The sequence below is a fragment of the Rhipicephalus microplus genome, chromosome X (assembly GCF_043290135.1).
Source record: "Rhipicephalus microplus isolate Deutch F79 chromosome X, USDA_Rmic, whole genome shotgun sequence".
NCBI lineage: Eukaryota > Metazoa > Arthropoda > Arachnida > Ixodida > Ixodidae > Rhipicephalus > Rhipicephalus microplus.
In genome coordinates this window covers 396426788-396453828 of record NC_134710.1, presented here as the reverse complement: position 1 = coordinate 396453828, position 27041 = coordinate 396426788, and the positions used below count along the sequence as shown (strand labels likewise).

Genomic DNA, 27041 nt, shown 5'->3' with positions numbered 1-27041 from the left:
AAAAGAATTCTATAAAAACAGTATAAAAAACACCCGTCCCGTAAAAAAAAAACAAGGCGCCACGGAGGATCGAACGTGCAACCTGCGGATTACCATTCGAAGACGCTAACCACTGCACCACACCAACATGATGTTGAATGCGTGTTAAATACTTAGTTGCCATACAAACTTAAGGTTCAACTTGGTTATGTTTGTCGTGTACACAACATAGACAAGATCTACACCTGCTTTTAAATATTGCACATTTATTAAACACAAGCAACTGCGGCCTGTAACGATTGCCACTATGTTAATGACACTAGTGCTATTTTTTTTGCAATTCACAACTTCAAGAAAAAAAAACAAGTGAACTGGGGAGCAGCGACAGTTTACCGGCGGGGTCTGCCAAGTTTAATATCCATTTTGCGCTCGTTCTAAAGGGCGACATCTGCTCACGCTTTATGACGCTTCTAGGCTCATTCCATAGATACGCCCGCCTAATTTATTTGATTGAGTATTGGGATGCTTTTCGCGCAATGTAGAGGGCGGTCGCGCCAGCGCAATGCTGTAGCTCTTTCGCTAAAGCAACAACTACATAACGGCTTGGCCAAAACGAATGCAGTGTGCCGGAAACATTACGCTATCATATTGGTTCCCCAAGCATACGAATTGCCACGTCTGAGTTCTCGCACAAAAGCTAGAGAAGTGCCGGCGAGTGTGACCGGCGGCTGTCGGTGAGAAGACACTTAATTACGTTCTCTGGGAGTGCTTTAATTGCGTCGCATCGATGTTTGTTGCTTCTTGAGCGGACACCATACACAAAGAAAAATGCTTCATTTAGGTTAATTGATGCCATATGGCTGCGCTGTATTGTCATACTTATAATCGTCGTAATCATGTATTTTGAAACCCGGAAGCACGGATAACATAATTGTACGGGCTCGGTCAGTAGGCCTAACCTTTGGTGGAAATCATGGTGGTAGAACATGTAGTGTACAGATCCCAGCTTTGTACACTATATAAATTGCACGCCATTATAAGCCCACCCATCATCTGCTTACTGCTTCCCAGTATTATCGCGATGGTGGGCAGAGCTTCTCAGCTTGGTACACCATGTGGCCCATCATAACAAGCAGCACCCATCATCTGCTTAGTGCTTCCCAGCATTATCGCAATGGTGGCAAGAGTTTTTCAACTTGGTACACCATGTAGCCCACCATAATAAGCACCACCCACCATATGCTTAGGGCTTCCCAGCATTATCGCAATGGTGGGAAGAGTGTCCCATTATTGCCCACTATCTAACCTGTGCTTTCCACCATCATTTCCACTTTACCCATCATCTGTACACCATACCACCCAGTATGCCCCAGCATAACCACCATATTTTCCACTACGTCCCACCATAGCCATCATAATTTCCACCATGCCCACTATTATTTCCACCATGCCCACTATTATTTCCACTACTCCCACCATGTTTTCCAGTATCCACCATGGCAATTTTTCCGATAGGGTTGTCTAGCGTTTCCACTCAATGAGTCGATACCAATATGAGGAACATGGCTAAACACATTCCCATCACACTGGGTGCGTGTGCTGACGGCATAGTGGCTGGAGTGCCTGGCGTCTGTCTCCACAGAGTAACGCACTGTAGCTTTGATTACCTGGTCAAGCGCTTAAGCACAGTTTTCCTTTTTTGACCAGTTTGTGCACAATTTTACTGACGCCATTTCTGTGATAAATTGCCACCAAGCAATTCTCGATAGACTGCTGTACATCCTATCGCAGTGTAAAAGAATTTAACAGTCAGACGAACGCACCTGGATGAAGGTGCATGCACGGACCAGCCGAAGTCTGCAATCTTAATCTCGCCATTAATGCCGACGAGAAGATTTTCCGGCTTGATGTCGCGGTGGATGACGTTTTGTGCATGGCAGACCTTGAGCGCATCGCAGAGCTGGTAGATGTACTGAACACAAGAATAGTGAGAAAAGAGAAACCACATCATAAGGTGAACACTTTAGATAGGAATTTCTTGTGTCACTTTTTAATTGACAATAAAGAAACTGAACCAGGACCCATGTACAAACTCGTTTTTTCCAGGGGCTGTTTGAAGTCTTTAGTATTTTACTTCATTATCTTCCAGTAACTATCAGCCCAGGGATAAGAGACTTTGGCATATCACCCTCCCAAAAGTTCTGCCTACCACAGCATGAAATGACACGTGACACACCCGTCTGCAAATTCACAACCGAAAGGCTCGGCTATGTTCTTACAGTGGCAGCTCTCTTGTCAGTGAAACGCCTGGCCGAAGTAAGCTGCTTGTAGAGTTCGCCCTGAGGCGCATATTCCAGGATCAGATAGACCCTCGTCTCATCGTGGAACCAGTTGAACAGGCACAGGATGTTCGGGTGCCTGAAAAACATTTTGCAACAACAGACAAGACATGCTGCTGAAATGACGAGTGCACACGGATCTGCCAGCTCAAGCTTTTTAACTCTGCTATCGCTCCAAGTTTACGCAGACGTGACATTTCACCGCATAATTCTTTAGAGACTGTAAAATCCCTCTATTGCATTTCATAAAATAAACTACAGAAAAATAATTACATCGTCTCCCACTAAAGGGAACCATGTGGGTATGCGAAGCAGCACTGGTGTTCACTTGCGTTTCCATTTGTATGTGTCCGTGTAGGTTTCATTTGTGTGTGGAGTTGTGTACATGTTGTGTACCGCTTATGTTGCCCCCCCCCATTTGTGTGAATTAATGTGTGTGTGTGAGTGCCACAAAGTGAACACCCAGCGCTTCTAGGAGAGGGCAACGGAGCGAGCATGTGCAGCAGTATATGAGCGCACAGCTGTGGCAAAGAGATAAACGGGAGAAGAGAAACAAAGCGGAAGCAGCACTGAGCCACCTTCTCCTACGTTGCACTCACATGAAGAGGGGGCCCTTGGCGACTGTTCTCTCCCCCACTGTTTATGCGCCAACTCTCCCCTTTCCTCGCGCACGCGTAAGGAGATACTTGGCGCATGCGCACGAATGGTGGTCATGCTGCATGCTAAGTATGTTGGTATTCTTTCATTGCACCTCCACTGAAACCTAGCCAGTGGCCAGAAATCACATTGCCGTTCATCAGTGTAGCAGCAAGATGCCTCAGCCTGTTGGGCTACCATGGCAAGAAAACTAAGGAACATGGTTCCACAGGTTCGAATGCATATTATTACATTGAGTTTGCTTATTAGTCGAATACAGGAGCAGGAGCATATGGCAGCAAAAATTAGGAGCAAATGTCAATAAACCAGCAAATCAAAACCTTTTGAGAGATACAAAAAAGCACACGTTCAGCAAGCTTCAAATTCATAAGCCATCAGGCTAAGTTCCACAAAGGCATGAAGAGTATTATCGCAGGTCTTTGTAAAATGCCAGTTGTCTTTGCAATATGACACTATTGACAGTCTTCAGCAAAGTGTTCCCAACAACACAGGCACGGTCACAGGCTTTAGATGAAGTTAGGGGTTTTACATGTCGAAACCGAGATACGCCATAACAAGGAGAGCAAATCAATTTCGTGAGATTATCCAAGATACTCCTAAATTTAAGTTCACATACATGCCATTTACATATCCATGGCCCTCACCCCTTTCAAGTTCCATCCTTCCTGAAACTAGAAAACCATGGCCAAAAGTCACATCTGTGTTCAAAATATCACCAACATGACCCAGAGACCTACACAGGGGGTGGCACACAAGACCACTGCCCCCCCAAATTGTTTTTTTCACCAAGGCACAGAAAGTGAAAAATAACCCTTGCAAGAGGGTGCCCCTCCCAAAATAAAATTGGTGGCCCCCCTTTCACCCCCTGAAAAAAATTTCTGGCTATGCGCCGGACTGTTTAGCTACCACAGTGGGTGTAACAGCTGGGGAAGGAAACAAAAATCGCAGCATATTCACTCGAAACTTTAGCTAGAGTTCGTTCCCTACTTTTTCTACAAATTATGCCACATACCGAAATTTATGTTCACTGGCTGATTGGAGAACTGCTCGCTGCACAGTTGCGGCACATGCCTCAGTGGGAATGAAAAGAGGACCTGCAACACCTTATCAGCAGGCTTAGAAAACGCTGCTATCCAGTAATCAAGACTATGATGAACACGTGAGGCAAACGATATAGCTCGGCATGCAGCCAGAAATTTAGAACTAACTCACAACGTAGGCTAGAAATCGTTCCTTTTTCTTTGTACAAATGATGCTCTATGCCCAAATTTATAGTCACTGGCCGATTTGAGCATTGTTAGCTGCACAGTTACGGAGGTCACCGTAGAAGACAGACACGCGGCCGTGTGCGTGACCACATTGAAGGTAAGTTGCGTGTTCGAAGAGAAAAAAAGAAAATGTGCTCAAGGTCCTGATTTGCGTGACGTAACTTGTTTCTACCATGCCAACCCTGCCTGCTTTGCTTCCACCGTCCTTGTCGAGACAAGAGAAGAGAGAAAGCAATTTAGTGTGCAAGAAATGTTCGACTTTGCTGATACTTCACAGATTCCAAAGAATCTAAGGGCGATCGATTCATAAGGGAATGTTTTGTGAAATGTTTTTGTTAATGCATATTACTTCAAGGAAAAAACTGATTTTTTTCTAAATGTCAATTTTTTGGTTTTCTATCATGAGAAATGTGCACTTTTTCGCCCAACATTTAGCTGCAGAAAGCTTCCGCCTAGTTTTTTGTTTTTTTATGAAGAGTTACAGGCAAAAATGTGAGACCACCGATCACCCACGAAACTGAAACTGCGAGCTTCGTCTGCATCATAAGATTAGCTTGTTATGTAGTATTTTCTTCGTTATTTAGCTATGATATCAAGTGCTAACGTAACAGTGCTCTAAAAGCTTTGTCCACCCCTCATTTTTTATCATAAAAATCATAAACGTCTAACTAAATAAACATATAACATGTTACATGTGTTGTTCGTGCTCAAGCACTGATATGTGAACTTGTCAACCATCAAATTTGCTCTGGTTGACGCTGCGTGTCATTTCAATAATGACAGAAGAAGAACATTTGATATTATAAGCAAATCTGAATCAAGCCTGGTCTCTGCACTGCAAAAGCTTGCCTCAATATTAATTAGCACCTCAGCCTGAAAACACCGTGGTTCTTGTACTGACCATACAATGTCAGCTACAAAACGAAAATGCAGAGTTGCCACTCGAGCGAGGGCGCACAGCAGTAAAGTCCGCGACAAAAGTGGCTGCAAATATTAAAAATTTCAGGACTCCTGATCATCTTGGAAGAATGCTAACATCATCCTAATACATAAGAAAGGAGATAACAAGGACTTGAAGAATACAGGCTGATCAGCTTGCTCTCCATAGGATACAAGCTATTTACAAAGGTAATTTCTAACAAAATTAAGAAAACATTAAAATTCAATCAACCAAAGGAACAAGCAGGATTTAGAACAGGCTAATCAACAATCAAACACATTCATGCTACCAATCTGCTAAGAGAGAAATGTTCAAAATACAGCCAGCCACTACACATAGGTTTCATAGAATACGAGAGGGCATTTTATGTAGTAGAAATATCAGCAGTTATGCAGACACTGCGGAATCAGGGCATCGACGAAGCATATATAAACATCCTGCAAGAAATCTACATGGGATCAACTGCTACAGTAGTGCTTTATAAAGAAAGCAACAAAATAACAATTAACAAGTGTGTAAGGCAGGGGGACACAATCTCCCCAATGATGTTTAACACGGGCTTAAGGGAGGTTTTCAGAGGCCTAGAATGGGAAATGTTTGGCATAAGTGTTAATGGAGAGTACCTTATAAGCTGCCCTTTGCCGATGACATTGCATTGCTCAGTAACTCAGGGGACGAATCCCAATTCATGATTACGGAGTGAGACACCGAGAGCAGAAAAGTAGGTCTTAAATTTATCTGCAGAAAATGAAAGTAATGTACACCAATCTCGCAAGAGTGCAGCTCTTCGAGATAGGTAATAGTGCACTTGAATTTGTGAAAGACTGTGTCTACTTAGGACAGGTAGTAACAGCGGAGCAGAACCACGAGATTGAAGTAACTAGAAGAATAAAAATGGGATGGAGCCCATTTGGCAAGCACTCTCAAATCATGACAGGTAGTTTGCCACTATACCTGAAGAGGAAGGTATATAACATCTGCACCCTGCCGGCACTTAGCTAAAGAGCAGAAACCTGGAGACTTACAATAAGAGTTAAGCTTAAATCGAGGATGACGCAGCGAGCAATGGAAAGAAAAATGGTAGGTGTAACCTTAAGAGACAAGAAGAGAGCAGATTGCATCAGGAAACAAACCGGCGTTAAGGATATTATAGTTGAAATCAAGAAGAGGAAATAGACATGGGCCGGGCACATAGCACGTAGACAGGATAACATCTGGTCATTAGGGTAACTAACTAGATTCCCAGAAAAGGCAAGTAGGTTAGGGGGAGACATAAGATTAGGCGGACAGATGTGATTAAGAAATTTGCGGGTATAGATTGGCAGCAGCAAGCAGAGGACCGAGATGAGTGGCGGAACATTGGAGAGGCCTTTGTCTTGCAGTGGACGTAGTCAGGCTGATTATGATGATAATGATTATTATCTGGTGAAAGTGATCTGCTTGTTCCCGTCTATTTTGTCGACATTCTCAGAACTTACATTCCTGCTATTTTTCCGTACGGGAACAGTCATAACTCTTTTGCTAATAAATAGTTTTGAGTAAAACTTGACACAATTCCTTATCAAACTAGTATGCATGCTTTAGTGCCCCATCGCTTGATTGCAGGTTGGGCACCCGTGTAGTGTACAAGTATCCCAAAGGCGTACGGCCACTAGCGGGGGTTCAGTCTTAGCAAGCCGCCGGGCACGCGATAACCGTCGCTGTGGCGAAAACACGGTACTGCTAAAGGTCGTAATACTTGATTGTCTGCAGCAACATCAAAAAACCGTACAGAGCCCGTTGCAAAGCTGCAGCGGGAAAGCAAATGGGCTTATCCATGCCACGGGCGAGAAGTACTACACAGGGGTGCCACGAGCTCGTCTCCGTGGGCAAATGTGATTCACGGTGACACCAGGACAAAGGGCCCGGTTGCTCAAACGAGGGCATAAACTCCGTGCGCATTGGCTTCAGATAAAGGCGAGCGTCCTCTGCAGGCGCAAGGCGCTGTTGGTGAAGTCCCGATGAGCCCCAAACAAAACCAGTCGACGGACGAAAAAGAAATGCGTGCTTACCTTATGTCGTCTCGGAGAGGTTCTCTCTCACTCCCGACGCACGTGCGCGAAACGTCCCGAGAGACTCCACGCATGGTGCCACAGTCAATATCCGCAACCGGGTGAGAGGAGTTAAACGTCCCTCCCCACTCTCCCAACGCGGCACACCGCGGAGGAGAGGAGAGTAATGCCGGGACATGAGAACGCAGAAAGAGGCGACGGACTAGCCTCGATTCTTGCAACGCAATGAACCTTAATGAGCAAACACCATGCTACAATATTAAGGGGGGGACGCGGCTTTGGGATCGCGAAAAATGGCAAAAAAATTGATTGTTTGAAACTCAAGTTTTCAGTTTCTGGAACCTTTTTCTATCTGGTTCGAAAATACCTACACTGAAAACCGCGCAGAAGTGCTTTGGAAAATTCGTTTCACCCTCCTAGGAAGGGAAAATTTTTTTGTAAATGGCAAGAAAACGGCGTTTTTCAAAAAATTTTAGCTTCGCGATGCTTGGGCCGGGAGCCGGCTTCTTGAGCTCATCGGAAATAGCATTTCTCTGTCTTTAATTTTCCCGCCTCAGCTGACTCCTTTTTTTAACAACAAGCGAGCAAAAAGCAAATGTTTGAAGGTCGTTTTGAGGCCCTTGATTGGCCGTGGCCGCCATGTTGCCTCAGCTCGCATCGCCATTGGCCCGATGCTCGCTCCGGGAGATCGTCGTCTGCTGCTTGTGCGTCGCGAGGACATGACTCTCGAAAATCGCCACTTTGTGACGTGTTAACGGCTTGATAATCACTTGAGATATAACCACGCTTTAGTTACGAGCAGTAAGCGGATGCGGGATCAGGTTACTACGAACGGGAGCGCACTCTACAAGCGCCGCGCGTCATCGGAGTCTTCTTTAGCCCTGACTACGCCGACAGTGAAGCTGCGGGCAGGAACGGCGCGCTAGCGCATTCGCGGCGACGTGCTTCTTCGCAAGCAACGAAGCTGAAAGCGGCGGCACAATCTGATTACTACGAGTGGCCGCACCGGATGCACAATCAGATTACTACGAGCGGGCGCGCGGCGGTCTACGAGTGCGGCGCGTCAACGGAGTCGGCTATAGGCTTAACTCCGCTGACAGCGAGACTGCGGGCAGAAACGACGCGCAAGCGCACTCTTGGAGACATGCTTTTTCGCAAGGAATGTACCACATCACTCGCTAGCTCCTCTGAATCACGTACGGGCATTTTACGCATCGGCCGCGGACAACGCAGTCAAGCTCGTCCCCCCCCCCCAACCCTTCACTGCCAAGGGTCGCTCAGAACAGCGGCTAGCAATTTCGCGCGTCGTCATTCGAAAATGAGATGCCAAGTGCAGTGCGTGCCGACTTTTTAGTCTTCGTAGTTACACAATTCGCGCATCGTCATCGAACGCCGCCGGCAAGTGCATCACGTGCCGGTTGCACTGTCCACGCGGCCGCGCACCCCACGATCATATGGAGTGCTGTCAATAAGCTTTTGTGATGAAGTTCTGACGTGCTTGGAGGCGTGCTTGATATCGCCATGAACGTCCATGAATGTTCCGAGGTTAATGAATTGCTGTAGATTAGAGTTTCCGCGACCGGCTGTATGATGATGCGTTTTACAGCAAGAGCGGCGAAAGAGCATGTATGAATCAGGAGCACGAATTTTTATATGCCTATTTTGTGTCATTAATTATTGTGCTAGAAATCCCCGTGCCACCAGTCTTCTGCCCATAATTTTGTTATTGAGAAAGAAGGCGTAGGCCGTCATGATGTGATCCTTATTTCTGATGCAATAAGCCTCTCTCCAAATAAAGAAAAGTTCAGTGAATATTTGTAATCAAGTACCTAATTACACTAATTACAATTTCAGCACAAAAAGTATGTGTAATAATTTCAGTATATGGTTTTATTCAATTGACAATCTTTTGTGTCATACCTATCACACCACTGCTTCATGCAAAGAACTTGGTTTGAAATCCATACTTGTTCTTTGTAAATCATGAAAAGGAGTAAATCGTGAAAAGAAGTCAAATATCTCAAGACAAACCAGAGATCACAATTTTTAGGTGTCTTAGAGACGTAAAGAAAGTTGAAACTTTAAGCGCAGCTTTCTCAATACTGTTTTTTTTTGACATTATGCTCAGCCCCTCCACATGGTTCAATGAAGAAATAATTTGTTTCTCGTAAAATATTTGTGGTATCACTTCAAAATTTTTTTGAAAGCATTGTGAGGTCATTGTTAGTGTCGGTGCCAATTTTCATCAATATTCAACGAGAAACAAAAAAGTTCATTGAAAAACGCCTGTCGAAAACTTCGACAGGCTTTTTCTCACAAGTGTATTTTGGACATTGTGCATTGCTCGTGGAAAAATTAGCACGGGAAAAATTAGACCGATTTTGATTCTGTTTTTTCCCCTGAATTCCTGAACACTGCTTGTGGGTACAGCAATCTTGACTTTCTGTTTTATGGCCCTGTTATTTTTCTAGACGATGATTTGTTCCTGCCACTGTTTCTGACAATGTATGTCGGCAGCCATGATGATCTCTAAAAAAAGAGTACTTAATAAAAACTTCTGAGAGTGTCATACCCTGTAGCTTTCTTTTGAGTAAAGATCAACACCATTCGCAGCTTCCTGGCATGTTTTCATGCCAGGAAAGGCCAGCAGCTTCCTGGCCTTTCCACGAGCAGACCATGTATTTGTATCGTGCAGCATTATGTAACTTGAGAACTGCTGAAGATATCATGATGAAACTGCATATTTCCCAATTCGAGACACTTATGAATATGCATGCCAAATTTCATTGCTGTAGGTCAACAAACCAAAAGTTTTTTTCAATGCCACCTCCCCCCTTAAATATGGCTGCCTGTTATACTTATGTGCCTTTAGTACTAGTAGATAATTTCTGGGTATTCATTCAAAAAGAATTTTTTCAAAATATTCACCAGATCTCATTTGTTTTGGTTCACTGCACAGGCTAAAGCTTTTTTATTTCCCTATGTCCCTACAAAAATAATATTCTGAGTTACAAGTAAAACTTGAGTTACAAGTATTGGTGTAAGGCCTACCTTTAAAAAATCTTTTTAATTATGAAAAGGTTACAAAAAATGGGATTGTTTATAATGCTCACATGTGCCTAAAATGGTGTGCTTTATATTGCAGACTAATATTCTGTAATGATTATTGCCTTAAAAAACATTTTTGACTCTTGGCCTCGTACCTTAACAACGCAGGCGAGGAAAACAGATATCTGCCGTAAGCTGTCATAATTAGAGATAAAAAGAAAAACAGTGGCGCGGTCATCGCTGTTACGGAAGAACGTACATTGGATGGCGTAACAAGCCTGCCAACGTCTCATTGTGTAGGATAGCCGCACTACATTCAGCGTCAAAAATTAAGCTCACCTGAGATGAGACTGGATCTCAATCTCCCGTCGAAGTTGATGCTCCATTCCGCTCTTCTGAAGCTGAGACTTGAACATGACCTGAGCAAAGAGCATCACGCTCAGTTTGGTTCTCATTCGATGGACTTTAGGAAACAACAGTGGTCATATGCACACAACAGTGCAGTAAAATTTGACAATACTGTACGTCTCGAGATGAGCCGATCTGTCATTTACACAAGTGTCACCAAGTAATAGCGATTGCCGCTGCTCATGCACCTTTGAGAATACCGAAGCGCCAGCAATCATTTCTATGTTCACAAGTTTTACAACTCCAATTTGTGATGTTCATCTTATGAGATCAAATGTGCTTCTTTCACTATATATAGAATAGGGGAAAACATCAAAGAAGCTTTGATTGATTTGATTGATTTGTGGGTTTTAACGTCTCAAAACAACTATTTGATTATGAGAGACGCCGTAGTAGAGGGCTCCGGAAATTTTGACCACCTGAGATTCTTTAACGTGCACCCAAATCTGAGTACACGGGCCTACAACATTTCCGCCTCCATCCGAAATGCAGCCACTTCAACCGTGATTTGAACTCGCGACCTGCGGGTCAGCAGCCGAGTACCTTAGCCACTAGACATCCGTAACGGGGCATCAAAGAAGCTTTATTCCACTGAGTCAGTAGTTACTGCTTGACGTTATAATTATAATAATACAAGGTAATAGATAACGATGCCAAAGAAAGCAAATGAGATAGGCTTGTGTGAATGATAGTAGTGTATTCAAATTCAAATTATTGAACATTTCAACGTATTCGCAATGAACCAATAAATGTATAGTATATTATTCCGCACGCAACTGCCTTTAAAAGCAACTTTTCTGTAGTGTAATAATGCTAAGCCAAAAAAGTACCTGTCCAGGAGAAATCCGCTCTGCCGCGAAGCCCCCCTCCCCCTCAAATTTAAAGTTTCCCGCAACATTTCTTGAGCATGGTCAGAAAATGCTGCCAATCAGCACTCGAGGCTAACGAGAACACGCAAGCCAAATTTTATAGCGCAGTACACGGCCTTGAATTCACAATAAATTCTCAGTCAGCTAAAAACTGCTCTCTTCTCTCAGCAAATGATACCACAAGCTCAACAATCACTCGTCACAACCATTGTATCAGCCACTGGCTGATTTGAGCATGGTGCGCTCAGTCATTACTAGGGGTTGCTGCAGACAGCCGCAACTTGTCTACATGAACGTGCGGGATAACATTGAAAGGTTGCGTATTCGAAGAAAAGAAAAAAAGAGCGTGATCTTCTTTCCCAGTGCCATCCCTCCTTGCTTAGCTTCCTCCTCTTTTGTCAGGACGAGAGAAGAGAATGCAACTGCAGTGGGAAACAAATCTTTGCAACTCCGCTTGTACTGGACAAATTCTAAAAATTTTTGCTGTGGTGAATTCACGAGGCAATAAGCTTCGTTACTGAAGCCATTCCATGGCTACTTGAACAAGTGTTGCAAGGCACTTTTCAATAAGCATATTACCCTCAAATCAATTTATCATTTAATTAAGCCTAAAAGCTTGTTATGACTGCTTATATGCTCGTAAGTAAATAAATTTTGATATCTTACGTATTTTACAGGTCATCACTCACACCCTACTGAAAGTTAAATCCTGCTACTACTCAAAGTTATTTTGACTTTCTTTGAACAAAAGAAATAGAGGTCCTATTTCAATTTTGAAGAAATAATGTACAGGTTAGTTAGGTGACGATAAATATGTCCATTTTTCTTTGTATATCATATATACTATTCGAATTCTCTTCAAAATTATTCTACTAAGATCACTATTCACTTTGAACCTAGAATTTACTACTCGCACAAGCCTAACATGAAATGTTATTAGAAATAATTGAAATTTACATGTTGAGAAAGAAAAGCAGATGAAGAGATAACTCGCCACGAGCAGGGACCAAACCTTTGACTTTAGAATAATGCATCTGATGCTCTACCTAATGAGCTACACCAGCGGTCATCCCTCCATCCACTTTATGGGGTGTGTGCGTGCATTTAAACACGAGAGTGTCAGTCAGCGCAGTCAGCAGGTATTACAGCAAGCGTGGAATATTTTTTGCCTGTTGGCATCACATATCATGTTATCTTACTACATTATGTTAGTAAATCGTATTGTTCATTGCAAAAGCTGTCACGGTCACTTGAGCGTTATAATATATGCAAATGAGTTTTTATGCAGCTTGCACTGTACTTTTACACAAAATAACCGTACGTTACCACTGCTCATTTAAACTTGGTAGCATAGCCCTAATGAAAGCCTGTCAAGGCCACTATCATCCATTTTTAGCTTTCTTTAGCAACCTAGCAGATCCCGCAGTGTAAATCAGCAGTTTTCAAAATATTCATGAAGTATCAAAAGTAGGCACATCACACAGAGACTAGTTTTACTCTTTACAGACTTCTCAACGATCAGTGCCCTGAAGCGCTGCTCATTCTCAGCATTCTCCCATGCGCCAGATCCTAGCACTCATGACACATTCCCGCACCGAACCACAGCACTTGCTTTTAAAGGGGCCCTGAAACACTTTTTAAAGTAACCATGGAACGAATTCACAGGAAATGTTTATTGCCTCACAAATTCAACGCCAGAAAATTTCTAAGAATCCGTCCAGTGCGAGTGGAGTTACAAAAATTTGCTGTATGCTACAATTACATTATCTCTCCTCTCGTCCCGACAAAAGCGCTACAAGCTAAGCACAGAGGGATGGCCAAGGCAAACAAAATATGTCACGTGACGCGTCGTGACCTTGAGGAATTTTTTAATTTCTTTTTTTGAATTTGCGGCTTTTTCAGTGTGATCGCGCAGCATATCGCGACGATCTCTGTAACAACCGAGTGTACCACGTTCAAATCAGCTAATGGCTGATAGGTGGGCTTACTACGAGTGATTTTTGAGCATCTTCCGTCAATTGACGACATAAAAGAAAGCAATTTTTAGCTGACCTTGATAATTCACTGTGAATTCCAGGCCATATGTGCGCCATAATATTTTGCTCAAGTGTTGTCAGGAGCCTCTACTACTGATCGGCAGTGTTTTATGAGCATGCTCAAAAAGTGTTGCAGGGCCCCTTTAATATTAAATCATTTGTACGGTTTCGCACCAAAACCACAATATTGTTGTGTGACATTAGGAACGAATGAGGAACCATCAGACGGACGATGGAGACAACGAAGGTGATTTCACTTGTGTTGTTGTCCCGCCATTTTGCCTGCAGCTTCCCGAAATTCTACCTTTATATTTTGTAAATATATATATATCTTTCATTCATACTCTCAACCCCGCGACATTTGGCGGAGATGTTGGCAACAACATGACATGAGTAAACTTCGAAGTGGCCGAGGTTTGGTTTTTTCCACCATGGCAAGCCAGGGGCCCGCTCCTGCCGAAGCGATCACAACAACACAAGCGTGATCGCCTACGTCGTCTGTGATGGTTTCTCATTCATTCACGATGTGTAGCATATACCCCCCCCCCGCCCCATTATGAGTGACTCCACAGAAGAGGGCCCCACAAATTTACACCATCTAATGTTCCTCTTAACATGGAGCGAGACTTAGAGAGTTTTATTATTTGACTGTACAGCAGATTTTAAAAAGCTATGGCTATAAATTCTGCAAAACATTTTTAAAATACACGCGGGTTGCATTACAACCCAAAAATATTTTTAAATTGTAGATGGTGTTCTGTATACTGTTTTAGTTTTTCTTGTTCTTCTTGTTAATATACACTACCTGCAGATCACTGCAATTTCGCACAAGGGCAGCTATCGAAGGTTTATTGAAGTGGAACTAAAATTGCGAGCAGACTACGAAAACTGCTTTTTTAGACTTGTCACTGCATCACAGTTGCCACATATGAAGGTTAACTTTTATAATAAAAAATATATAAATGCAGTGCCTAGGCTTCAGTTTTAGTTATGTAAGTACCGCTAAGAAACATGTGGGAGAATCTTTGTTTATGTCATGAAGCTCCCCAGAAAAAGGTACTCAAACTCGGAAACAACGTAGAGGTACACCCACATTTTCTGTCACACTTTCAAAGAAGAAGGCCCAAAAATGATTTTTGGAACCGCGAGCACTCAAGGGTGACAAATTTTCTGAGAGATAAAAAAATTCTGCGTCAGACGATTGAGAAATCTCAAAATCAAGTTTTCCGACAAAACGAAGTCTTGCTCAACCTTAATGTGTATAGATGTCACACGTTGCACGAGTCTTTAGCATTTCGCCTCCGTAGAAAGGCAACCACTGCAGCTAACATCGAACCACCGACTTTCGAGTCGGCAGCTGAGCAGTGCAACCACCATACCACCCCAGCGGACCACCACTTTCATTTAAAGCGGAAGCTGTTATGAGATCACAACTCGGGTCACGGGTGGTGCCGTAGTTCTTTGTTCGCCTCTCCCGCCGGTGTCCGTAACCACTTCGCAGGAAAAAAGACCAAAAAAATCACAGCATATCCACGGGGTGAATGATGACGAGTGGGCAAAGCTTCGGAGAGTATCATCAGTAAAGCCGTGAATTTTCCGTGTGTAATTCGCCCAGTCGATCATGATATAAGTAGATCGTGAGAAACACTGTGTGTGTATATATAGAAATCAACTTTTATTTGTTCTTAGAGACGATGAATGGCTTGCGATGTCCCTTCATTATGATGGCTTTATGGTCCTTGAAATGAAGAGTGACCGGTTCCTGTATAGGAACTGCTCACCTGCCTCGCGAGTTCACACATTAGAATTCTACCTGCGAGCAAGCGCCGCAGCAACCTTGAGCGATTTACGCTCCGCAGCCGTGTCCATCCAATGACTCCGAGCGTGTAGGCACTGCGCCATGTGGCTCATGATGCAGACAGAAATTAGGTGCCTTCTTTCTTCTTCTAGAATCACTCAACGACTCTGAGCGCGCGCCAACAGCGAAAAAATTTCATTAAAAAGCTCCCCTAGCGTACGTCGCCGAACAAATGCACTCCACCAATGATACGTTCTTCATGTGACAGAATTCAAATTACAACATCTCACACCTTTCATCATCAACTACAAGAACCGCCATGTAGTTTTAAATTTATTATGTTTTAAGCTTATAAACCACAAGTATCGCGATCTAGTTTAAACTTTATCAAATACAAGCATAATCAACTACAAGTACCGCCATTGGTGCCCATATACTTCACCAACAACAAACCCCATGGGATGTACAGACCCACGCCCTAAGGAGCTTCGCCCCTAAAAAATCTAGCACCAATGACACAGTGGGGCTCGAACCAGGGTCCGTTGCGTAGCAGCCCATAGTTCTACCATTCATTCGTGCCGGTGCTTGAGACTTGTTCACTAACTTTCCTTTGACAGTCTTGACGCCGGGAAAGGAATCGCATTGAAATGAGTAAAGAAGTGTTTTATAACAGCAAAAGAACAACCAGGTGTCCGACAATGACAATAGTGTAACGAGTGGGTCCTCCAATGCTCTAACCCACTACAATATCTTTTTCTTGATCACCTATTCACTGTGGCGCATACCCACTTCAGCCATGATTCCTTGTCATCGTCAGCCACTGCATGAACAATAGGCACAAATTTCCTTGCAAGTGTGTAGCAGATACCAAACTTCTAAGAAGAATGACGAAGGATAGCAAAGCGAATGCCGGCCTACTGCCCAGAAATTATTATCATTAATGCTGTAGTGGGTACCCAGCAAGAGTGCTTGCAGCAGTTATCCAATGAGTGTTTAGAAAAGGCTCTGAAAGGTCGCTTTCTAGCTTTCGCTGTAACTGTGCTGCACTTTCCGCGCAGGCCTGGCGTTTTTTCATTGAGGTACCTTTACAGGGAAAGCAGTTGTGTGTTCCAGATGAGATGAAGCCATGTCAAGGTCAGAGTTTGTTTTGTTGTACGGAAGCAGTGAGCGTTGCATAGGGAAATTGAGCATATCATCTCGGCTCTCATTCAAACTGCAACTTTCTCTGGAAGGGTGCACGCTATTCGATTTGACATTTCAACAGTTTCTATACGACACAGCTGTTTGCATGAAGCCACACAGATGCGATTTTGAGGCATTGCAAAAGGGACGTTTTTCCTTTTCTCACAAAGCAAAATTATTGCTCTCCACACACCGAAGTAAGTCAACACACATGAAATATTTTACTTTGACCTTCAAGTTTTTGTCGCTGATTTTCTGCAAGCCAGTCCACCACAATGAACATTACCTCAACGAATCAATTCAACTCAGTTTATTCACCTTAAGGGTCACCCGATGCAGATATTACATGAGGGGTGGGTTAACAATCTTTCACATGATTTGCAAACTAAAAAGTTTCACAATGGTTATTTACACATTGCTGGAGCAAGGATGGGCAGGTAATGGTGCCAACATCAGTAAGAGAAAATTGATCATGTGAAAAATTGTCAGATGTTCTTGTTTGACATTATAGCATTGCTATTTTCTTAAATATTGCCACCAGCACGTAGTGGGTTGACAGCAAAAGCGGCTCTCAATCTGGAGGAAAAAAAAGATCGCGTGCTTCTTTGCTCGAGAGCCAGCCACGACTGACGCATCGTCCTAGTGCTAGCTACCTGGTGGTTTAATAAATCCCCCAGTACTTGTGACTCATCGTGACAAACTGGTGGAAGTGCTGGGTAGTCTCACGGATGCTGCAGACCCCCCCAGGAAGCCACGATACGAGTCCAGTGCCAGTCAATACTCCCGTGCATCGGACCAGCCGCCAAATTAGGGGATTGCCTCCGGAAGCCGACGATACTGCTCCCACCGCGTCGACAAACATGACCAGCGCTTCGGTGCAAACCTCGGCAACCGGCACGGGAAGCACGACGTCGAACCGCTACACGTTGGAAAGCCCATGCGCACCGGCGACGTTCCATGGCTCGGAGCACGAGGACGTTGAGGACTGGTTGGCGGATTTCGATCGCGTAGCCACCTTGAATCAGTGGGACGACGCGGCGAAACTGGGTCGTGTCTACTTCTATCTCGAAGACGGGGCACGTACGTGGTATCAAAACCGAGAGGAACAGCTGACGACGTGGCCCGAATTCTCTCGTAGACTTCTGCAGACGTATGCCAGCGCTGATCGCCAAGAACGAGCTGAACGAGCTATTCTGGCCCGCGTCCAGCTGCCAAACGAAACTGTGACCACGTTCGTCGAAGACATGACGCGCCTCCTCCGACGGGCCGATTCAAGAATGACGGAGGACAAGAAGTTGCGTCACTTGATGCGCGGTGTCAAGGACCAGTTTTTTGCCGGCCTCGTGCGAAGTCCTCCTAAGACGGTCGCGGAGTTCTTGTCCGAGGCCGTGACAATGGATAAAATGCTGCAGCAGCGATCCAACCAATACGACAGGCAAGTCAGTGGCATGTCTACTGCCGACATTTTCACCGCCACTAGAACCAACAACGACTGTCTACGTGAACTCATCCGTGATATAGTACGTGAAGAGTTACAAAAGGCTGGTGTAACACCTCATCCTACAGTCAACTCTATTGCAACTGTGATCAAGGATGAGCTGCACCAGGCCCTCCGGGACACCTTGCCTCATGATACAGCTGTGCCAGCTTCTGCTGAATACCGCCGTGAGACAACCTACGCGGAAGCCTTGAAACGCCCTGCTGCAACGCCGCCATTATTCTTCCATCCTGTTCCTGCTGTTTCACTACAGTCAGCGCAGCACATACAGTACTACGAAGGCACGTACACGCCACCACCGTTGGCCTTTGTCTCTGGTGCTTCTGTCGCCCATCGTTCAGTGCAACCAGTTCAGTACATCGACGATCGGCGCACGTCTCCTCGAAAGTCTGGTGTTTGGCGCACACCTGATCGCCGGCCTCTGTGCTTTCACTGCGGAGAAGCTGATCACTTGTACCGCCAGTGCCCATATCACCATCTTGGGCTTTGTGGCTTCTCTGCGTACTCACCGCCACCCCGTTACGGCCAGAGACCGCGCGACATCGAAAACTACCTCTCCCAGCAGCATGCACCACCATCTGCCGGGTGCCAGTCGCGCTCGCCATCACCGAGGCGATATCCATCAACGCCCCAGCGGTATTCCACCACACGGTCTCCCAGCCCCCGACGGGAAAACTAGCCAAAGCGACCTCTGGGGGCGGGGTCGCTGAACGTCGAAGCGCTGAAGACCTCCTATTGACGCAGAACTGTACAGAAACCGGCCCGACATCACATACTGCTGCAAAGGATGGCCGACTTTCACTCGACATAGTAGTGATAATTGATGGTTGTGCAGTTAATGCGTTAGTGGACACCGGCGCAGACTATTCCACACTGAGCGGGAAACTGACAACGCAGCTGAAGAAAGTCATAACGCCGTGGCATAACTCGCAGATTCGGACAGCTGGTGGCCACGTCGTTACTCCACTGGGTGCCTGCACAACTAGAATACAGATTCAAGGGTACAGCAAGCTGCCTTGTTCTACGCGAATGTTCCCGTGACGTCATTCTGGGAGTTGACTTTCTACAAGAAAATGGAGCTATCATTGATCTGCAAGAGCGCCGCGTCACGTTCTCAGCCCAGCGAGCAATCAACGTGCAGGATGGTGGAAGGCGTGTCGACGTACTCCGTATTTCTGAACAGAGTGTGACGCTTCCTCCACGAACAAGTGTTCTAGTCGACGTAACATGCTGTGGTTTGGGCGATGGCGATGTGGTGGCTGAGACAAATTTAGAACACCTCCTGCAGCAAGGCATTTGTGTAGCTAGAAGTGTAATACACCTTCGTGATGGTCGATCTGAATTGCTCGTAACCAACTTTAGCAACGAGCATCGACATCTTTTCCGTGGCACTTCGATAGCGTTTGCCCACGAAGTAGCAAACGTCACCAACTGTTTCACGTCGGAAATAGTGGATACCGCCGACACGTCAATGAGTAATATTGACATCAATCCTGATCTGTCCACCGTTAACCAGACTGCACTACGAGCGCTCTTGTTCGAGTTCAGGTCTTGCTTCGCAACTTGCTCAAAGATCCGCCAGCCGTCCATCACTCGAAACAGGATCATCACGTACGAGGACGCACGTCCGATACACCAGAACCCCTACCGCGTGTCGGCCAAAGAACGTGAAGCAATACGTACGCAAGTCACCGAGATGCTTGACGATGGCGTTATTGAACCATCTAACAGCCCGTGGTCATCTCTTGTCGTACTTGTCAAAAAGAAGGACGGGTCGCTACGCTTCTGCGTCGACTACCGAAAGCTTAACAACGTGACGAAAAAGGATGTGTATCCGCTGCCACGTATCGACGATTCACTGGATAGACTTCGTCGTGCCCATTATTTCACTTCTCTCGATCTCAAAAGCGGGTATTGGAAAATTGAAGTAGATCAGCGAGACCGTGAGAAAACAGCCTTTGTGACTCCAGACGGCCTATACCAATTTCGAGTGCTTCCTTTTGGCTTGTGTTCAGCACCGGCAACTTTCCAGCGAATAATGGACACTGTCCTCGCAGGGCTCAAGTGGCAGACTTGTCTTGTCTACCTTCATGATGTGGTGGTCTTCTCTACCACTTTTGAGCAGCACCTTCACCGCCTGCGCAGCGTGCTGGAGGCTATCCAATCGGCGGACCTCACACTAAAGCCACAGAAGTGCCACTTCGGCTATAAAGAACTAAAATTTCTTGGACATGTAGTTAGCGCCGAAGGAATCCGTCCCGATCCGGACAAGCTTGCCGCTGTTGCCGAATTACCAGCTCCTTTCGATAAGAAAGCCGTCCGGCGCTTACTTGGTTTGTGCGCCTACTATCGCCGATTCATTCATGGCTTTTCACAGATAGCAGAACCTCTGACTCGTCTCACAAGGGACGACACACCGTTTGTCTGGGAAAACGAGCAACAAGGAGCTTTTGATGAGCTGCGACAGCGCATGCAATCAGCGCCCGTTCTCGCTCATTTCGACGATGATGCTGACACGGAGGTCTATACCGACGCTAGTAACATTGGGCTCGGTTCAGTGCTCGTTCAACGTCAAGAGGACATCGAAAGAGTGATAGCCTACGCCAGCCGCTCGCTATCCCGTGCCGAGGCGAATTATTCCACTACGGAGAAAGAGTGCCTCGCAGTCGTGTGGGCAATCACCAAGTTCCGCCCGTACCTTTATGGTCGTCCCTTCAAGATAGTGACGGACCATCACGCGCTCTCTTGGTTGGCAAGCCTGCGTGACCCTTCAGGTCGGCTAGCACGGTGGAGTTTGCGGCTACAGGAATTTGATGTCACCATCGTCCATAAGTCCGGCCGTAAGCATGAAGACGCTGACACACTGTCACGCGCACCCCTTCATGTCGTCAGTCAGGAAGCAGAGGAAGACGAAGGCTTTCTGGGCGCCGTTAGTGCATCAGACTTGAGCAAACGACAGCGAGATGTTGCAGAGATTCGTCCAATCATTGATCATTTAGAGGGCCAGGGCGCAATCATACCACGTCATTTATCCCGCTCGTTGACGTCGTTCTGCCTACGAGACGGTGTGCTGTACAAGAAGAACGCTCGTTCGAACAATCGTGCTTACCTCCTGGTGGTTCCTCGAGACATGCGAGACGACGTCCTCTTCGCTTGCCATGACGAACCCACATCCGGTCATCTGGGCTACTCAAGGACACTTGCCAGAGTGAGCGAGAGGTACTATTGGCCAGGACTTTCAGCAAGCGTAAAGAAGTACGTAAAGAGCTGTCGGGAATGTCAGCGCCGAAAGCAACCGTCTGTTAAGCCAGCTGGTTTGCTTCAGCCCATTGAAGCACCCTGCACGCCGTTCGACCAAGTCGGCATGGACATTCTGGGGCCATTTCCTATGTCTGCGGACAGCAACAAATGGGTGATCGTCGCGACCGACTATTTGACACGCTACGCTGAAACCCAGGCGATCCCACGAGCCACGGCTTCTGAGGTAGCACAATTTTTCATGCGCCACATTGTGTTACGACACGGTGCTCCTTCCAGTGTAATAACGGACAGAGGGACGGCATTCACGGCGCAGCTTACGGACGAAGTTTTCAAACTGAGCAACACCAGACACCGAAGGACAACTGCGTACCACCCGCAAACCAACGGACTTACTGAACGACTGAATAAGACCCTCGCAGACATGATCTCAATTTACATCGACGTACAGCACAAAACGTGGGACCGGATCTTGCCTTACGTGACCTTCGCGTATAATACCGCCGTGCAAGAGACCACGCGATTCACGCCATTTCGGCTTCTCTACGGCCGCGAAGTGCAGACCATGCTAGACTCAATGCTACCGTGTCAGGACGAAGACGAGTTGGCAACAGACGCCGAAGAATTCGCAGAGCGTGCCGAGGAAGCCCGGCAGCTCGCGCGACTGCACATCGGCCAGCAACAGCAGGCAGACGCACGACGCTATAATACCCGCCACAGAGAAGTGTTTTACAGCCCCGGAGATCAAGTTTGGGTGTGGACGCCCGTCCGCCGCCATGGCCTCAGTGAAAAGTTGCTGAGCCGGTACTTTGGCCCATATAAAGTGTTACGTCGCGTCAGTGACGTGAACTACGAAGTGGTTCCGGACTCAACACCCCATGCACGGAGCAGGACACGGCTGAGGCCGGACGTAGTTCATGTGTTGCGCATGAAGCCATTTATTGCGCGTTGTTCGTAACTTTTCCTTTACCGTACAGCGTTTTTTGTGTTTTTTGTTTATTTTGTGAACTTACTTTCTCGTTCATTGACGTTTCCTATGTTGGCACGCTCTTCAATTTTTACTTTCACTTCATCCGAATTTCCATTTTTTTTCACGTGCCTATGTAGTAGCATCGCGGTGCTGCTGTGTACTTTCCTTTCCTCTTTTTGGTACTTCTTTTTTTTCTTTTCGGAAGGGGGGATAATGCCACCAGCACGTAGTGGGTTGACAGCAAGAGCGGCTCTCAATCTGGAGGAAAAAAGAAGATCGCGTGCTTCTTTGCTCGAGAGCCAGCCACGACTGACGCATCGTCCTAGTGCTAGCTACCTGGTGGTTTAATAAATCCCCCAGTACTTGTGACTCATCCTGACAATATTGTTTGAGACTACCCTACACAATGACTACAGGCAACCCGATCCAGACGATATGACTATATCACCATCAACACATTCTCTCTTAGTTTGGGAACTTATACCCGTGCCACACGGGCAGAGAAAATGGCATTTACCTCTTAATGCCTTAAGATTGAATGTCAATCGCGCGGTGCCACACGGATGAATGAAATGGCATTCGGCCAAATGCCATTCGTCACCTAATGCTATTGCCAAAACTCATTCAACTGAGTTTTGGCAATAGCCGGAAAATACTGTAAGATCTTCAGCTGGAAGATACTGTAAAATAAATGCGACAGGCACCATTTTCCTTTAAGCTGTGGATCTGACAAGCATTGGCCTAGGTGTAGCTTTGGCATTCGCTTTGGACGTGTAACAGCGCCGCCGAAAAAAAATTTCATTCAGGAAATTAATGCCTTCGCTACCGAATGCCATTTTCTATGCCTGAGTGTCTTGCATGCATTTGGTGTTGCTGCATGACAATTCACTTATCTCTTTTTTTATGCACCTCCAGCACATGAAAGGTCTGCCACTGCTAGCCTCGTGAATTATTGTCTCCTTGTGACGTCACACTGCAATGACATGTTACTGGGAAATCACCCCCACGATTCCACAACCAGCAGCGGTATTGATATATTCAACGCCTATTTAAACACCACATCACTACTTTTAAGGCACTCGACACCAGTGTTGTTAGTTACAACAAGAATCTGAAAATATATAAAATTTGTGTCAGCACTCCTTTGATGCCGTTATAAACACTCTAGCTATGGTGTTATCTATGCACCATACTACTTTGCTCGTGATGCATTGACCTTGGAAGGTGCTATTTAAGAATAAACACATGCACAGTAAACAAATACATTTGTTAGTGAGCAATTTTATCATTACATTACCTGCAGTGCGCAATTAAACTGGGACGACCATGTTCGTTAGCAGCTACATCTTTAGAATGCAGGAAGTATTACTTTCCTGAGCTGGCATGCTTGTCAGTGCCAAAACACGGCTGCAGACAAGCTTCAAACTTACCTTCAGTGCCACGACGTACTTGGTTGTCTTCTCGCGTGCGAGGTACACATTGCCAAACTTGCCTTTGCCAAGTGGCCGACCAATCTCAAAGTCCTGGAGACACCACTTCTTAACCGACCTGCAATGATAACAGAATGGTGAGTACAGTTGATGGGGGTAGGACATTGATGAACGAAGTTGAATGACAGCGATGATAAGATTTCATATGCCGAAAGCGACACGATGAATTATGCGCACGTACCAAATCCCCAGATTCCTCACCTTGCGCGTAGCCTCACCTTGCGATTGTACGCGTGTAGCCATAAATCTCCCGATAAACTGCCTCAACATCAGCGAAGAAATCTGAACAAATTTAAGTCGTACAGAACAGCCACATATCGACAGTTATTGTGACCTAAGCAGCTAGCAGACGTTTTCCGCTACTGAACCATGCAGAGGCGTCAGTAGAACAAGTGAAGTGTTGGGGTGCGACAACTACACCCGGCAAATTGATCAAATGGGAAACACATGCCACCAGACTGCGCCACTTGCTGCGAGAGAGAGAGCTTCGGCAGAGTCAAAGCACATAAGACTTCTGAATACCGTCGACATTGGAAAAAGCAATATCTCGTCTGGGCTCGCAGCCGTATTCAGATGCAATTCAAGCAATTGACGTAGCTCGCAAAAAAGTGGCACCAAGCTAATGCCAAAGATCGCGAACGAGGCGTAAGGACGCGCTGTTCTTGAAACGCCGTTAAATTTCTTCTATGTAAGACACTGCTCTTGTCAATTCCTTGACGAGGCAATGTCGTGGCTCTCTCTGTAAGGCAGCTGAGTTTCGGAAAGCTTTTCAAACGAGGACATCACGACGGAACTCGTGATGACATCGAAAAGAAAGCGCGAGCTCGCCGAGTGCTTCGAAATGGTACTCACATGACGGTGAGAACGTTTTCTGGCACAAGGATGACGTGCAGAGAGACGACGAGACGCAGCAACAGGCGTCACGAGTAAGAAGGGCGAGTGAAGCAAGACTGCTATGCGCCGCAGACCCACCACAGAACACCGAGTAACCAATTCGATCGAATTTTGCTTGCTTGCTTGCTTGTTCCTTTCTTTTGTGGCTCTCACCCACTAAGGGGGATTGGCCAAGAAGCCGGTGGTTAATGCAAGTAAATACATATAGATTTTCTAGATTAGGGGAATATGATTACTGTGTTTTGACTGGGGAAATTAATTTGGCGCAATGTCAGGAAAAAAAAGAAAAAGGGGGTGGGAGAAGTAATAGAATTTGTTGAATATCTGTGGTGGAATCGTTATATGAAATTCTCCTGAAAGTTGAATCATTGCAGTGTATCAGGTAAAGAAGAAGTGGTAGTGTGACTAGTAAAATTCGTGAGCTGATCGCTGACTCAGCAAGGTAATCTTCTTGTGTTATATATGAGTTCGCAGAGAGATCGAATTTTCCGGCTGCCGCTGTCCACTGCACCCGCGCCCATGAACACAAAGTCGACGCTTGGGGACGCACCAGTCGGTACCAACGAGTTTGTATCATTAATTAGGCATAACTCTTTGGACATAATTTATTATTAACTAAAATCAATAAAAACAACATGTAATAGTTTTAATAAACTGCATAGGTAAAAATAAGTTCTGGCTTGATGCAGTTTTGTTTTCGGTACTTGTACGACTGTGATTGGACTGACTAGCTCTCTTTCCCCTCTCTCATGTGTTTTCACTAATAACGCAATCGCGACTAAGAAAAGTAATCACAATTGGACTAGATCGCGATAGAACATGCGCCGTGCCTGTAGTGCCACTCTACCTGTTTAGTATCGTGTGATGGGCAGCACATCGTCAAAGGGAAGCTTTGATTATGATCAGGGCAGATCCGTATCTGGTGCGGCTACGCGGTCACTCTTGATCGCGATCAGGTCCGATCGAGATCAAGAATATTGTTGTAAGTGCATCATAATCTGGCCGAGAGATCGCAATTTGATCGACGTCTGCGCATAACTACATCCCGTTCAGGTTAGACAACGTAGCAGCGACGAGAATCAAATTTGTCGCACCCATTGCATATCTTTTTCTTGAATAGAGCCAATTGTGATCGAGAATGTGTTCCTTATAGCATGCCCTCCTCTGGTCATTCCAATTGTACTGATTGAGTTTTCATCACCTTCAGAGTTCATCCTTAAAGAGGTACTGACACAAAAACGTTGGCCTCGCATTTTTTGCTGCAATGTGTTGCTGGAGGCCTGTTAGTCATGACACGACACATTTTGCCTAAGCACGCGACAAATAATTATTTACAGGCCCCTCATTAATAATCAGTTTCAGTTTCGATTTGAGAGAGTTTAAAAAATTGGGTTCATCTGTCGCCAATTAGCGTGTGCAGTTTTTGACCACGTCAACACACAAAACTGTGACGCACTTTCACGCGATTTGCAATAAAAAATAATTTTTGAATAGGAAACGGCACTGGAATGTCACCAAACACATAACTTTTTAAGCATGCGCCACGGCCACGCACTCGCAACCAGCCGCCGAGAAATATAGACTGCGGGAAGCACGGAGGAAAGAAAGGTAGGAGAGGCCCTGACGTCACTTGTTGTGAAGCCGCGATGTAGCCGGAAGTCGGCCATTTTGACTGGGCGAATCCTTTTCTTTTGTTTACATCTGAATGTAAAGCAGACCGACTCCGTGCCGATTTGGAATTTGTATATAATTGCACCACATAAGGCACGAATCTCTCTCCGGCTCGGAAAGCACGTGAGCTGCTCCGCGCGCGTGTCGTGACGATCCGAAATTAATGGAACAGGGCTCAACAGTGGCCCAGCGTGTCACTTTCGGCGAAATAATTTCGTCCGAGTATTAACGGCGAGTAACAGCTCACCGACAACGAAGCAAGTACAAGAGAATGCGCGCTAGATGCACTGACAACAGTGAGTGTTTTCACGTCATTAATTCAGCAACTGTACAGACAACACAAGCGGTCGTGCGCCTTCTACGGTTGCATTCCGCCACGCGGCCGACGCAGCATTTGGCCACTATGTCCATGTTCCGCGTGAAACTCACCGACGTCAGCATTCTGTGACTGTGGTGACTTTGAGCACGGTGCAAGTGACACTTGAACGCGGTTGATGTTACGTTGAGAATACCCTTCATCCCCCCTCAATGACCTTTTGAGCCTCCAGTTTCCCCGCAATAACGTTCTTCCAGAGTACACACTTGTGTCTTAACCGGTAAAACGGCCTTAATAAAAAGGCTGTACTCACATATGAGTAAATCTGTAACCATACAAAAAATTATGGCGTTGTGAAGTAATCAGCAG

At 45.7% G+C, this 27041-nt stretch overlaps 1 protein-coding gene across 1 annotated transcript in view; it reads right to left on the bottom strand.

Annotated features, from left to right (window-relative positions):
- LOC142761774 (aurora kinase A-B-like) overlaps positions 1–24773 on the bottom strand; it is a 30885-nt gene extending 6112 nt beyond the window's left edge. Inside the window, exons 1-5 of the mRNA XM_075880168.1 lie at positions 24644–24773; positions 23732–23849; positions 10622–10701; positions 2259–2397; positions 1803–1951 (exon numbers count right to left, since the gene is read on the bottom strand). Of these exons, the coding sequence (XP_075736283.1) occupies positions 1803–1951; positions 2259–2397; positions 10622–10701; positions 23732–23849; positions 24644–24645 (488 nt within the window). The 5' untranslated portion in view covers positions 24646–24773. The remainder of the gene's footprint in view (positions 1–1802; positions 1952–2258; positions 2398–10621; positions 10702–23731; positions 23850–24643) is intronic.
- Positions 24774–27041: the final 2268 nt, after the last annotated feature.